Genomic DNA, 14,353 nt, shown 5'->3' with positions numbered 1-14,353 from the left:
GCACCTCATTGGATGGATTGCGAGAAAACGCGTGATGCGATTTTTTTCATTTTTGGACAAGTTTTAGAGATTTCCCAGGCAGATAATTGACCATACCGTTGAATCATTCTTAATAACGGTTTTTCAAGGTCAAAGGTTAAAAGAGGCTCTAGAAAACGAATTTATCAGGCGAATGGGGACATATTTGAGCTCGTTGGAAAGGTCTTGGAATTTCCGACAAAACTGAACCAGTTCCAATCCGTTTCGAATTGGTAATGTACCGGTTCATAAACAATAACTAATTTTTATTCGAAATTCGATTAATATTAGTTCTAAGTTATTTTGGGTAATGTTTTGAGTGATTTATAACTTTTCAAATAGGTTGTGAATCGGTAGTGAACAGGTTATGAACCGATAACTAAGTTTTATTCGAAATTTAATTATATTAGTTCTAAGTTATTTTGGGCAATGTTTTGAGTGTTTTGAGTGATTTATAAATCGCATAGCATCTAAGTCACGAGTTCGAGCACTTTGCAAAGCCTGAGGCGCTTTGCCACCCCTTTTGCTTTATTACGCTGAAAAAAAAAGTGTTGAAAAAATAGTATGTCTTTTAGGAAACTAGCACGACTTCTATAGCTTGAATATAGTAGTTCATTATTAATGTGATTTGCATTAATAGTATATGTGTCCTTAAAAAACCTGCAGTGGCCTGAACTGCCCGGCTGTCCTCTTATACATAGAGAAAAGCTCGACAACTTAATCTTATTTGAATGGTTAAAATACAGGGGTTAAAAGTAGATAGCAAAGCTGAAAAGTAACTTGACTTTCCATCATGATAAATTCATTGTCACCAAAGGAAAATATTGATTTTGGCTAGTAAACCTTGTAAAGGTAAAGTAAGGTAATAAAAGTGGACAAATTAAAATTTCAAGGAACTATTGTGAACAAAGAATAAGAGAGAGTAGCTTTCACTTCATGTTCATGCACATGGCATGCTTTCAGCGCTTTCAACTGACAAAAAATTGAATTTGAGAGCAAAGGAGCTTTTCGCCGTGAAAAGCTTTGCGGGCTCTCTCTTCGCCTTTGAAAATTGTGGAACGTAGATTTGTGGAAAGTTTACGCGCTGTCAAAACGTTTATCTTGCAAAAAGGTGTTTTTTTTAATGAATTTAATTAAATAATAGTGATGGAAACAATTTTAGAACAACAGCGACGGTATCACGAAGAACGTGAACGTCTCGTGAAAGCGATGGTGGATGAGCTCCTAGCAGTGAAGCAAAATTCTGTGAGTTTGTATTGACAACTTTTCTCCTGAATGTTTTTATTTTAGAATTTCTTTTATTGGTCTTCCTTCAGACCAAAGACGCTGTATTTACTGATCATCGGTTGCATTTACTCCTCCAACTGCACAACAATGCCACGGTGTCGCTTAAAGAGCTGTACGAGGACAAAGACGGTGTCAGGAAAACCGAAGTTCAAGCCCTTTCCGGACCCAATGAATTCTCCGAATTCTACGCCCGGCTCAAGCAAATCAAAGAATTCTACAAGAAGCATCCCAATGAGATTAGTGTCCCATTGTCTGTAGAATTTGAAGAACTGACAAAATCCTATGGGAATCAGGATGAAATGAGTTCTCTGGTTGAATTTACGGATGAAGAGGGATTCGGGAAATATTTGGATTTGCATGAATGCTTTGACAAGTATATCAATATCCGGGGCATTGAGAAGATTGACTATATCACCTACTTGATGACTTTTGATCATCTCTTTGACATCCCGAGAGACAGGAAGAATACGGAGTACAAGAAATATCTGGAAATGTTGATTGAATACCTCAATGGATATGTGCAAAGAGTAAAGCCCCTCCTGGACATTGAAGCCGAACTGGAAGCCACAGGGAAGGATTTCTATCGTGACTGGGACAATGGACTCTTTCCCGGCTGGCCAAAAGAGACAGAAAGTGCTCTGACATCCGTTGGTGCTCATCTGGATCTTTCAGCCTTTTCCAGCTGGGAAGAGTTGGCTTCATTGGGCTTAGATCGTCTCAAATCTGCTCTCATGGCCCTCGGGCTGAAATGCGGTGGCACCCTAGAGGAACGCGCTCAACGACTCTTCTCCACCAAAGGCAAACAAAATTTCGAACCTACAATGCTGGCCAAGAAAGGACGATCCAAACAGACTTCCAACGCTTCAGCTCGTCAACGTGAGATCGCCTACCTGGAATCTCAGGTGTATCGTCTGGCGGACATTGTGTCTGAGCAGAGGAGCGCCACTAAGGAGAATGTCCAGCGGAAACAGGCTCGAACAGAGGGAGAACGCGAAGATAGCGATGTGGAAGCAAGTGATTCAGACAATGAAGATGACGATGCTGATGATGTCCCATACAATCCCAAAAACTTGCCTCTGGGCTGGGACGGGAAGCCCATTCCGTATTGGCTGTACAAACTCCATGGCCTGAACATCAGCTATCACTGCGAAATCTGCGGCAATTACACCTACAAGGGCCCCAAAGCCTTCCAGAGACACTTTGCCGAATGGAGACATGCACACGGAATGAGATGTTTGGGCATTCCCAACACTGCCCACTTTGCCAATGTCACCCAAATTGAGGATGCAATAACATGTAAGTCGAAAAATTTATCTTTAAATAGGGAGGAAGGATATGAACAAATTGTTTTGGATTGATCATCTTCTAAACAGGGGAGACTGGGGGACATGTAAACATTTTCGATAGATGCGAATTTGAGGTGATTTTCCAAGGACACCGTGATTTTTTGGAAAATCTGTCTTAGCTCATTTTTTACCCTTGGGTATAGGCAATTCGTCGAGGGTAATGCGGATGCTGGAACACAATTGAGTTTTCCATAAAAATAAAATTTGTGTCACTGTGCATTTTTCTGTTTTCACAAAATACCTGGGGTAGAAGTAAACACTTTCTGGGGAGGATATGAACACCCTTTTTCCACCCTTGAAATTAACTTTGCGCCACTTTCAATTATTTTAATTACTTAAGAGATATATAAAGACTGTATATTATTCAAAAAATCACTACACTTTTTACAAAAAATAATTAAAATAGCAAAAAAAACTAAAAGAATGCAAATCAAAGACATTTTTCAATGGATTTTCCCCATATTTTGATATTATGTGACTTCTTTTTGAACAAAGCTAACGAAAAATTTCCCACCATGAGATGCAATACCAAGAAAAATATTTTGCCATTCATTCTACACTCGCGACATCTACAATTACGGGGAAATTGCCTGTTTACATCTACCCCAAATGCTGTTTTCTGACTAATTATTAATCCTTTTAAAATAATGAAAATCTCAATTTCTCTATATAATCCTAAAAGATGTAGGAAAGAACTGGTATTGCTACCTTTTGATTATTTTACAGTTTTTAATTTCTAGGTGGAAATCCAAATGACCAAAATTATAGAAATATCAACATTTTCGGGAAAAATGATTTTTATTTTTAAAGTATTAGGATTTTATTGACCAATTCATCTGTGGACATACATCCCTATGGTATCTATGAATGCTTATGGGTTTTATCCACTGGAGTCTTAAAATTAATGAAAAAATTCACAGTGTTTACACCTACCCCTGTTTACTACTACCCCAGTTCCCCTATATCTTAAAGTTAGCTTTTTTTCTTAAATTCTTTTTTTATTTTATCAAATTTAAAAAGAAATATCTTTTCAATTAACTACGCAGGGTCCATCAAGCCTAATAAAAAGTGAAGCTATTTTTCACTTTTCCTTGCAAAAATTTTGCAGCTATTGCACCGCGACTTAAACAAATTTGCTCGTAGTTCTTGTATAATTTTGGCGAACATTATGAAATATGTATTTTTAGATAGCTTTTAATGCAGGATTTCGAAATATATCAGACTGATAAGTCAACTCTCTTTAGGAAAAAACTTGCCAATAGTCTTCAGTGCCTCTATGCAAAAACATACGGAAAAAATGAAATGTCGAGAGGCCCTAGAACTACCATTATAATTATTCAAATTATTTAAAGATTTACCATATATAAAACGTGAGCAAGGGCGTAGCCAGGATTTTAGATTTTTTTTTTGGAGGATTATTTCCCCAAAGAAGCGTTACTCAAACGCAAAGAACAAGCCCCAAGAAGCAAAATAGCCGCCTTATAGACTTTGATAAATCATTTAATGCACCTTTAACTCTTTCGCGTCCCACTTTTATTCAGCAAATGAATTCATGTAAAATTGAGTTTTTCCTAATGCTTAATGATCAAATATAATAGTTCAGAGAGGAAAAAAAATTTCCATTGCGTGAAAACTCGGAAAAACCCCGGGTCATATATGACCCTGTTGTCTTCAAGGGAAGTGTACATACCATTTTCAAAATCTATATCATGGGCTTTCTAAGAGTTTTTTTGCATGAACTTATTAATTTGCCCAAAACCATGGCAAACTGGATTGTCTTGATGAACACTGTACTCCTGGTGTTCAAGGAATCTTCCTGGTAATCCCTTGAACAGTCACTGTCACAATATTTTGAGTGGTATTTGTCGAAAATAAACTTATCCACATATTTATTCACACACAATACAATTGCACAATATGAGACGCTTGCAAAATACTCTAAAATATTGCAAAATATGTTATAATTCATCAGATATAAGATGAAATGCCCAGGAGCAAGATGTCCCACCTGCATTTCACAAAGAAAAACAATGTCCCAACTACATTTCGCTATATGTTTGGGACGAAAACACTGTTACCCTTGGGGACCATAGGGTCATATATGACCCGGAAAATTCTACACGTTTTTCTGGAAAATTGAGAGTAGTTTATTATATCAAAATATGCAATATACAATCTTTGGATATTCTCTTTTGTATTTCTAAAGAACTTTTTGCTGAAAAAAATAAATGAATATAAAAAATTTTAAAAAAGAAAAGTCATTTCACAAAGTTCGAAATTAGGGATTTTTGATCTTGAATATTTTCTTTTCCTGAATATCTGGAGTCTTGAGAAAATTAGCCAAGAATCTTACATCCTTCTATTATGATGTCGTGCACAAATCGATAGATTTCAATTAACATAAACACTCAAAAAAAATTGTTTTTTCCTCGGGTCATATATGACCCTAATGACGCGAAAGAGTTAAAAGGCGTAAAAAGAGATTTTTGTGTTGAAATTCCTTGTACAGGCTATCAAGAACCTTAAGACTGCGCCACTTTACTTTTAATAGTCTCGGTTACGGAAGCAAGGGCGCTATAAGCAGCTTAAAAGAATTTTGATTCTATAACGCCTATTTTAGGGAGTTCTACAAGACTATATTGACAAAAAGGGTTTACCGGTGCTCAATCGGTTTCAACTGATTCATAAATCACTCAAAAAATCCCCCAAAATAGTTTTATGAGTAATTGAATTGATTTTCGAACCAAAATTACTTATCGTTTCATAACCGATACATTACCGATTCACAAACGAATTGAACCGAATTATAAATGACTCAAAACATTGCCCAAAAAATACCTTAGGGACTTTAGGAATAAATTGTAATTCGAATAAAAATTAATTATCGGTTCATGCTTGTCTAGAATTCCAAGACCTTTCCAACGAACCCAAATATAATATCACTCGGTTAATAAAAACGCTCTCTAGAGACTTTTTAACCTTTGACCTTGAAAAATCGTTATTAGGAATGATTCAACGGTATTTTCGTATAAAAACGAAATATCCGCCTAGGTACTCTCTAAAATATATTCAAAAGTGAAAAGTTCGCACGACGCGTTATCGAGCTTTCCTAAAAACACAAGGTTCCGGAAGGGTGGGGGAAAATGAGGGCTATGTTTATGGTCCCAGGGTCGACTTAAGGAGAGGTCTCTCGAAGACCCCACGTCTCTATCTCTAACCGTTTGGGTCCTGGGCGTGGTAACGGCCGAACACACAGATGGACAAACAGTGTGACATCATTTCTCAGAAATTGATATTAGATCGAATAAGTAAATATTGTAGAATTTGACGTGCTTGTATTTTGAATTTACTATCCTATGGATATACAGTAGAGTCTTGTTGTAGTCCATATTTGGTTTCAGATTTGACGCTTGGGTCGCACTATAGTCCATGTAATTTTTTAAAATTATCAACGACTTTTAGTATTGAAATTGCTCGATGGCTTCCACTTTCTTTGCGATTGTAGTACTTGTCCTTGCTCTCTTCATTGTGGATCACAATTATCACAACTATACTTAATAAAGTTTGCCAAAAATATTAAAATAATTATGCATGTCGCATACTAAAAAACATAACCTAACTTAAAATCAATGTTTTGAAATCAACGGTCGATAAATTGTGGACTATAGAGCGATGGCCTATAGCGAGACTCTACTGTAATGAATTATAATAGCCGGATATTAAATTCTACTATCTTCCTTTAGATTTCACCTCAAGCTCCTCCTAGATTCCAATATCCGGAAAGTGGTGTTTACTACTTTTATAGTAAATTTTACTATCCGGTTATTAGAATGAAAACACAGATGACCTCGAAATGCATGCAACCCTGTGTCCCTGCAACTTTAAATGTGTGAAAATTCGATTGTGAGTTGAATTTTGAGGGTAAAGGCTCCGGCACACCTTTTAGATCGGGAAAATTTCATAAAGTCAAAATTCACATACCTTTCTTAAAAGTTTTGCATATGTCTGTCTTATTCTTTCACACTCTTCTTCTTCCCTTTAACATCACACCAAATTAAATTTAGTTCAGTCGAATTTCGAGTTGGAAAGAGTGGGATAGATTTATGCAAGTCCTTCGATAAAGAAAGGGATACGAATTTTGCTTTCATGAAATTTTACCGATCTAAAAGGTGTGCCTGACGCGTAATGGCTCCGGCACACCTTTTAGATCAGAAAAATTTTATGAAGTCGAAATTCGAATCCCTTTCCTTCTCACATGTTTTTTGCATATGACTATCTCATTTTTTCGCATACCAAATTCGATTGAGCTAAAATTGAATTTGGAGTGATGTTTAAAAGAAGAAGAAGAGTGCGAGACAATGAGAGAGACACATGCAAAGCATGTGAGAAAGAAAGGGATTTGAATTTCGACTTCATGAAATTTTCCTGATCTAAAAGGTGTGCTGGAGCTATAAAGAATCTCGTCGAGCAAACTGTTCTCGGCGGCAGAAACGGATAACATTGGCTCGATGTGGTTCTTTACCCTTAAAATTCACCTCAAAATCGAATTTTCACGTATTCCGGAGTTGCAAGCACTCTAAGGTCGCCTGTAAAGAATCTCAGATACCATAAGCTCATCTGGGCTTATCTTTGGTCATTTTTCATATTAAACACTTTAAATGCGGAAAGCCAACAAAAGAAAATTAAAGTCCAATAAAATCGGTTAATAAACATTACACTAGGCTCTCTCTCAATTGAACATTTGGGGCAAAATTTCATCCAAATTATCGAGATTTTGTTATCAAAGTCATTGTAAATTCTACAGAAATCGCTCAATTATGAAGAATCACGAAAAATAAGAGGAACTACAGCGAATTTGAACAAATTTGCTTCAAAATAAAACGTGAAAATGGTCAACAACATTTTACGCCCGATTGAAAAAAAGCCGATTGTGCGAGTGAGTCTACTGTAGATAGGGGAAGTGCTTATAATTTTGGACAGTTTGCATATAAGCATCGATATCCCAAGTTTGAAGTGCGATATTTTCAATACTAATTGACTTTTTTTGTTACTCTCTTTTCAGAAGGATTGTTTAGAAACTTGGCAAGCTATTTATCATCTCATTTTTACTAAAATTAGTGTTAATACGTTTAAAAATGAATTGATATGTAGAGGTGAATTTGACTCTTATTTTGGACAACTTGGTTATTAATTTTTACAACTTGTCTGTAAATTTAGACAGATAATCCGCCTCAACAGGATGCCCATTGTTCTTCATTTTATGAACCAATCTTACCAAGTCCTCTTCCTGTTCATGTAAGGGAAACGTAGAATGTCACAGAAGCCCAGAAACTTTCCATATCATTCATTAAAGTGAGTTGACTTCGATACTCCAAGTACGTGCAGATTCGCTCATTCCCTGACCTTTCCGGGAGCCTTTCAAGGCATTTCTCGCTACATCTCTTTCGTAGAGATGATGCTCCTTTGTTTCTCCAGGCATTTGTCCAACCTAGTCATCACAAAAGCTAAAACTTCACGAAATTTCGTGAGAAAAACACCTGTCCAAAATAAGAATCATCACCTCACTGGTGAATGTTTTAAAAAATTTCCCATTTTTCACACGAAAAATATAATTCACAAGGCAAATCTCACTTCAGGTCAAATGTACAAATCATCAGTAACGTGAATCAACACAATATTCAATGAATATTCAATAATATCACTCAAAAACAGCGAACAAACTTTGTTAGTACTTCACCAAAACTAAATAAGACTGAAGTAAGCCACGAAGTTCTGTCATATTTCTCGTAAGCAATTGCTCACACTGAATTTTCTACAAAGCAATTTCAACTCAAATCATATTCAAATTTTAACGTATTTAGTGTTAAAATTTTCCAAAAAGAACAAATATTTAGATAGAATTCATTTTTCATCAAATATTGGAATAAAAATCCATCATTTTAATCAATTTATTTTTAGTGTCCAATGTTAGCTTCAAAGTGTCCAAAATAAGAAACTGGACAAAATTATGAGCACTTACCCTATAGAGTCCGATAAATTTCGTTATAGGAAAGGTCAGGGTAAAGTGGGGACGAATGCGACTTACCGTTGGAAAGGTCTCTACATCATATAAAACATATCAAAATTTAAAGAACAAGCATAGTCTAGTTTTCAAAATATTCGACTTTTCAAAAATCGATTTTTCGCTTAATCGGACATTCGGTTAAATAGGATGAACTTGAGGTGTTCATCCACCAAAATTTTTCAAATTCTGACAATTAAATCTGGAGATATGTCCATTTTAAAATTCAATTTTTGACCCCTTCTACCTCGAGTCAGGGGGGTTGAGCAAGGGCTTAACTTTCTTTTTTTATCAAAAGCTCTTAGGCCTAGCTATAACATAAGGTAAATGTTCTAATTCAAAACCATTTCCAGGCGCATTAACTTTGACAGAAGATTCAACACATTAAGTTCATATTTTTCTGAAGAGAATTACATAAATTTGCTCCTTGACTCTTCTAGAATGTTACTGTTTAATGAAAATTCTTTAGATATAATTTGAAAACTTCTTAAATACAAGAGAAGCACGCGAGCGTAAAATGCTTCTATTGGAAACATATTAATCCAATTGGAGACAAGGGAATGTTTCTAATTGGAGACAGTGTAAGTGAAATCGCGACGAAAGGCTTCCAAAACCTTGTTGAGTTGCTCCTGAGTGCAGGATTTGTACTTATTCCTGGTCTTTTTTCCTTTCCCATCTAAAACGATAACAAAATCTCTCCAAAAATATCATATTTCCGGGGTATAAATATCATATTCTCGATCTGACAAGGTCGGATTTCACCTAGAACCACAAAAGCTGAGATTGTAAAGAATCACAGCTAACATCGGCCTTACGATTATGAGATCGATCAGAGGTGGTTGGCCAAATCACAGAAACACAATAGCTGTGATCTTGAAAGAATAATTTTTCAATAGACTAAATATTTTTCAAAATCTCTACTTTTTCAAAAAAAAATCTCATAAATTTTCTTAACTTAAACGAATTAAACTAGAATAACTAACCAGTTCCATTTTCATTGCGTTATAATTGCTCGAACTCCACAGATACAGGCATTAAACTTCCAGAGACCAATTTTTTCAAGATATCTGCGAAACTAAAGGCTAAACAATTATAGAGACTTGAAAAAGCCTTCTAGAAACGTCGCCTCCTGTAAGTTGGTCTTCGCATTTAAAAAAAAAAAAACTTTTTTTTATTCTTCCAAAACTATCTAAAAGCGAATATTTTTATCGATTTTATCCGTATACGAAAATTCCGTTGAAGCATTTCTCATGATGGTTTTTTTTCAAGGACAATGCTTTAAAAGACTTTAGAGAACGTAATTCTCAAACGAATAGGGCAAATTTAAGTCCATTAGAAAGGTCTTGGAATCCTGGAAATGCCTGAACCGGTCCCAACCGATTACACTATGCAACAAATTGACAACTTTTTTTTGGCACACGGATCGCACATGGTACGTTTGATAGGATCGAGTCTCCTGATCAAGAATCTGTTTTTGGTTTTGTTTCTAGACGTCTCAATTTTTGTTAATTAATTTTTTTATATTTTCTCTACTTTGCCTTATATTACCCGTTATATCGCGAGTTCTAGTGAACATAAATTAATAAATTTAGGTTTGTTGGCAAGGTAATTAGTTGTGCTTCAACTTTGTAATGTACTTAATTTTTGTAGAAAAATTCTTTGGGTGCGAAAATATCAAGTCTATCTAAAAATTCTCAAAAAAATACCTTAGAGGAGCATTTTAAAAAATCATATAAATTAAACTATACTAAATATCAATGTACTCTCTTCAGCACACAATAGATACCACTTAGGACTACATTTCGTTCATAGATGACATCCTGATCCGATTCCTCTAAATACCTAATTTTTTTTTTTAGCCATTTTTTAAAATACGACATCTCTAGCTTAGTGCAAATTTTTCCAAAGAAATATTATTTTTTGGATATATGGATATATGGACTTTCAGTTTAGGAAATGTTTTAGAGACCATCCTATCGGACTTTTCACCCATACATCCCACACACTCCCTAAACTCCCTAAAACATATCCTAAACTGAAAGTCATCGACAGTTTAGTTCTTCAGATATTCCCAAAAGAATGGTTTCTGGAGGATAAGAAAATTCATGTAGAGGAAATTTTAGTGTCATTTGGAGTCCTTAGATCAACTTACGGAGGATAGTGAGAACATTTGAAGTCGATATCATCATCCATATGTCCAGAAAATAATATTTTTTTGGAAAAATTTGCACTAAGCTAGAGATGTCGTATTTTTAGAAAATGGCTAAAATAAAAAAAATAGGTATTTAGAGGAATCGGATCAAGATGTCATCTATGAACGAAATGTAGTCCTAAGTGGTATCTATTGTGTGCTGAAGAGAGTACATTGATATTTAGTTTAGTTTAATTTATATGATTTTTTAAAATGCTCCTCTAAGGTATTTTTTTGAGAATTTTTAGATAGACTTGATATTTTCGCACCCAAAGAATTTTTCTACAAAAATTAAGTACATTACAAAGTTGAAGCACAACTAATTACCTTGCCAACAAACCTAAATTTATTAATTTATGTTCACTAGAACTCGCGATATAACGGGTAATATAAGGCAAAGTAGAGAAAATATAAAAAAATTAATTAACAAAAATTGAGACGTCTAGAAACAAAACCAAAAACAGATTCTTGATCAGGAGACTCGACCCTATCAAACGTACCATGTGCGATCCGTGTGCCAAAAATCGTGTTGCATAGTGTTATGATCCGATGAACTTTTTGTGCAATCTTATTATGTAATCTATGAATTAATAAAAAAAAGACTGGAGAATGGGGAATACTGTAGACTCAGTATTTCAGGCCTAATATCTGTAAAATATGAGTAATATTTTTGGAAATTTCTCTGCGAAAAAAAACTCCACGAGAAACAACATTGAGTAAACATTAGATGCTTTTTTTTACCAAAACAACTTCTTGGCATATTTTTCCTCAGACGCAATAATAACTTTTTTATGCAATGAATGACACAACTTTTGGCGGGTAAAAATACTTTGGATTGGATGATCAAAAATAGCTGAAGATGGGAAAAGTTTGTTTGTGTTTTGAGTGAAAATGACTGATAGATCTCGCAGATTAGCATATTCTTATCAATGGGGTTATCCATGAGGTGCTAATATTGAGCGATTATTCTTTTTAGTGTGGGAGAAATTGAAGTCGCAGAAGCAACAAGAACGCTGGATTCCTGATCAAGAGGAAGAATATGAGGATTCCCAAGGGAATGTCGTCAACAAGAAAACCTACGAGGACTTGAAGCGCCAGGGATTACTCTAAATATGGATTTTTTTTCTGTAGGAATGGCTTTCAAATAAAGATTTCTAACGAAAATCATAGACAAATTTAATTTCTGAATTCTCCAAGGAAACGACTAAGTCGGAAGGCATCTACTTACGGATTTGCTGGCCCTGGGGGCGTGCCTAGCGCACCAGCTGAGGTAGGCGACGGGATTCTGGTAGCAGAGAGGTAATGAGTCTGTCGAAGGAATCCTGAAGGAGACGCAGAGGCCAAACGGGAGGTGGAACCTTTGCTGACCACAGTCCCTCTCGTCGGTTCTTGGCTTTCTTCTCCACGTAGGTCAGGAGTTTGTAGTAGTCACGCATTTTCTTGTCACTGAGAGGCACTTCTGCGGGGACTCCCGTGGTTTGAGCAAATCCCAGACTCAGCAGGGCTTCTGCCACGTCCAGACTTCGAGGGTTCTTCTTTAGGCGCTTCTCCTGCTCAGTGGGCATCACAAACACCACACATTCAGCTGCTTCGAAGTGCGTAAAGAGAGGAATAAACTCCACCCGGCGATCAACAGTGACTCCCTGAAGCCAGGACAATCCATTTGGATTCACCGTAACTCCGGCAATTTTCACCGGCAACGTTTCTTTGTTCCCGAAGAAGATATTGATAGGGGGCTTGTGGTTGATCCTGAGCAGAGGACCAGCTGTCTGACTTGGCTCCACACTCTCCACCCGCCCAAATTGCTTGAGTTTATTCCGGATAAAATGAGACGGAATTTGCGACGGATGCCGGAATTTTGTGATCTTTCAGCATTAAAAATGAAAGTAGAAGAAAATTTCAATGCATGACCTTCAGGAGGATGTTACGCGAATCTTACCGGCCGAATTCTGTGACATGCCACGGCGAAGAGAATCCCAGAAATTGTGTAAACTCCAATCTGCGGGAGGTGCAGAAAAAACGGTAAACAAAATCTTTTTCCAGAAATTTCTCACCCCAGCGAGCACACTTAGCTGAAAAAAGTAGCGATTTCAGCATATTTTTGCTGAATCGACTAGCAAAAATTTGCTGACTGATCAGCAGTTGTCGAACAAAAAGTGCTAACCAAATATATGGAAATGGCACTGAATCGCTAATTTTGTTTCAAGGTTAGCAGAATTCAGCTGAAAATACATGTGTTTTCAGCTGAATTGCAATCGGTTAGCATTTGGTGCTCGCTGGGACAGAGAACTGCGATAACTCACTTCAACTCCTCTCGTTTCTCGTTCCATGTAGTCACAGAATTGACTGTACAGGGATTTTTCAGGACTTTTCACTGCCATTTCACTAGAATTTTGCACTTTTCATTCACAAAACACCATCCCATCAGCTGCGCTACGGGATAGAACAATGACGTCATGTGACCCCATGTGACGTTCGCCTTTTCGCCGTCATATAACGGGTAATACACTGTAAAAAATCGTAACTACTTTGTATTATGATGCAAGCATATTTGTGGGAAAATTTTGAAGAAAATAAAATTTCCTTAGAAAAAGGTAAAATCGTTTAAATTGTTGCGATGTTCGTAGTTTTCGAAAAAGAGCTTACCTTGGCATTACCGTGCTATCACACTGGGATTTTTTCAATTTGTAATTTAATTTAATTTTAAAATGAATTGTTCCTATACGTTATTTTGCATTAAAAATCATTTGAATTGATAGATTTTCGCTTATTTATTAATATAAACTAATACTTGGCCCACCAAAACATGTTTATATATGCTAAAATTGCATAAATGAGGTTGCTCAATTAAATTTGAGTTCAGCAAATTAAAATGTTAAAATTGCTCATTCATTTAAATTTTTTGCAGTTAAACAAGTTGCTTTTTGAACCAAATTGTTCTTATTAAATTAAAAAAAAAAGTACAGTGATTAGTGCACACAGAAAAATTTTGACTCTAAATTTAAGAATATATAAGACTCCGGGAACTTAAATTGAACGTGAATCCCCGAGGCGTTTAAATTCAGATGCTCTTTGCCAATGAAATGGGCTAGAATCCCTATCTCTTTGACGATAAGATATCGGGAGTTTAAGTTCAGAATTAGCTGAAAAATGAAAAATGTCTTGAGAATTGCAAATTACAATTAAAACTAAATGATCAAGAATTTAGGACTAGGGCTTTGGCATTCATTCAAATTAAATTCCTGGGTGTTTCTGTTTAAGAATTTTCCATTTTTCGGTGTGTGATAAACTTTTGTACGCGACTGAAGCTTGAGTATCGGGAGTAATTTTTTGAGTTCCCCCAAAGCAATTCGAAGGAAATTGTTGTATCAAGAAATCGCAGGATGACTTAATACAGATTTTCAACAAGACTGTATGAGAGTCTCTTCATGAGCCCCCTTGCCTACAATC

At 35.9% G+C, this 14,353-nt stretch overlaps 2 protein-coding genes across 2 annotated transcripts; one reads left to right on the top strand and one right to left on the bottom strand.

Annotated features, from left to right (window-relative positions):
* Nucleotides 1-1,064: 1,064 nt before the first annotated feature.
* Nucleotides 1,065-12,067, top strand: LOC129798691 (splicing factor 3A subunit 3). Its single transcript, XM_055841967.1, has 3 exons — nt 1,065-1,263; nt 1,335-2,601; nt 11,880-12,067. Exons 1-3 carry the CDS (start codon nt 1,165-1,167, stop codon nt 12,011-12,013), a joined length of 1,500 nt encoding a protein of 499 aa, XP_055697942.1. The 5' UTR covers nt 1,065-1,164; the 3' UTR covers nt 12,014-12,067.
* On the bottom strand, nt 12,055-13,410 carry LOC129798698 (uncharacterized). The gene is made up of 3 exons (XM_055841979.1): nt 13,207-13,410; nt 12,843-12,902; nt 12,055-12,768 (listed from the first exon to the last, which is right to left on the bottom strand). The coding sequence occupies exons 1-3, from the start codon at nt 13,282-13,284 to the stop codon at nt 12,157-12,159; spliced, it is 750 nt and encodes a 249-aa protein (XP_055697954.1). The 5' UTR covers nt 13,285-13,410; the 3' UTR covers nt 12,055-12,156.
* Between the last annotated feature and the right edge of the window lie 943 nt (nt 13,411-14,353).

This window comes from Phlebotomus papatasi, chromosome 1 (genome assembly GCF_024763615.1).
Source record: "Phlebotomus papatasi isolate M1 chromosome 1, Ppap_2.1, whole genome shotgun sequence".
Taxonomy (NCBI): domain Eukaryota; kingdom Metazoa; phylum Arthropoda; class Insecta; order Diptera; family Psychodidae; genus Phlebotomus; species Phlebotomus papatasi.
Note: the sequence above shows the minus strand (reverse complement) of the source record. Positions and strands in the feature narration are given on the sequence as shown.

Excerpts from the sequence above, each read along its gene's own strand:
- LOC129798691 (XM_055841967.1), top strand. The coding sequence starts at position 1,165 with ATGGAAACAATTTTAGAACAACAGCGACGGTATCACGAAGAACGTGAA. Across the intron at positions 1,264-1,334 it reads TAGCAGTGAAGCAAAATTCT|ACCAAAGACGCTGTATTTAC; the intron begins GTGAGTTTGTAT and ends GTCTTCCTTCAG. Across the intron at positions 2,602-11,879 it reads AATTGAGGATGCAATAACAT|TGTGGGAGAAATTGAAGTCG; the intron begins GTAAGTCGAAAA and ends TATTCTTTTTAG.
- LOC129798698 (XM_055841979.1), bottom strand. The coding sequence starts at position 13,284 with ATGGCAGTGAAAAGTCCTGAAAAATCCCTGTACAGTCAATTCTGTGAC. Across the intron at positions 12,903-13,206 it reads GAGAAACGAGAGGAGTTGAA|ATTGGAGTTTACACAATTTC; the intron begins GTGAGTTATCGC and ends CACCTCCCGCAG. Across the intron at positions 12,769-12,842 it reads CATGTCACAGAATTCGGCCG|ATCACAAAATTCCGGCATCC; the intron begins GTAAGATTCGCG and ends TAATGCTGAAAG.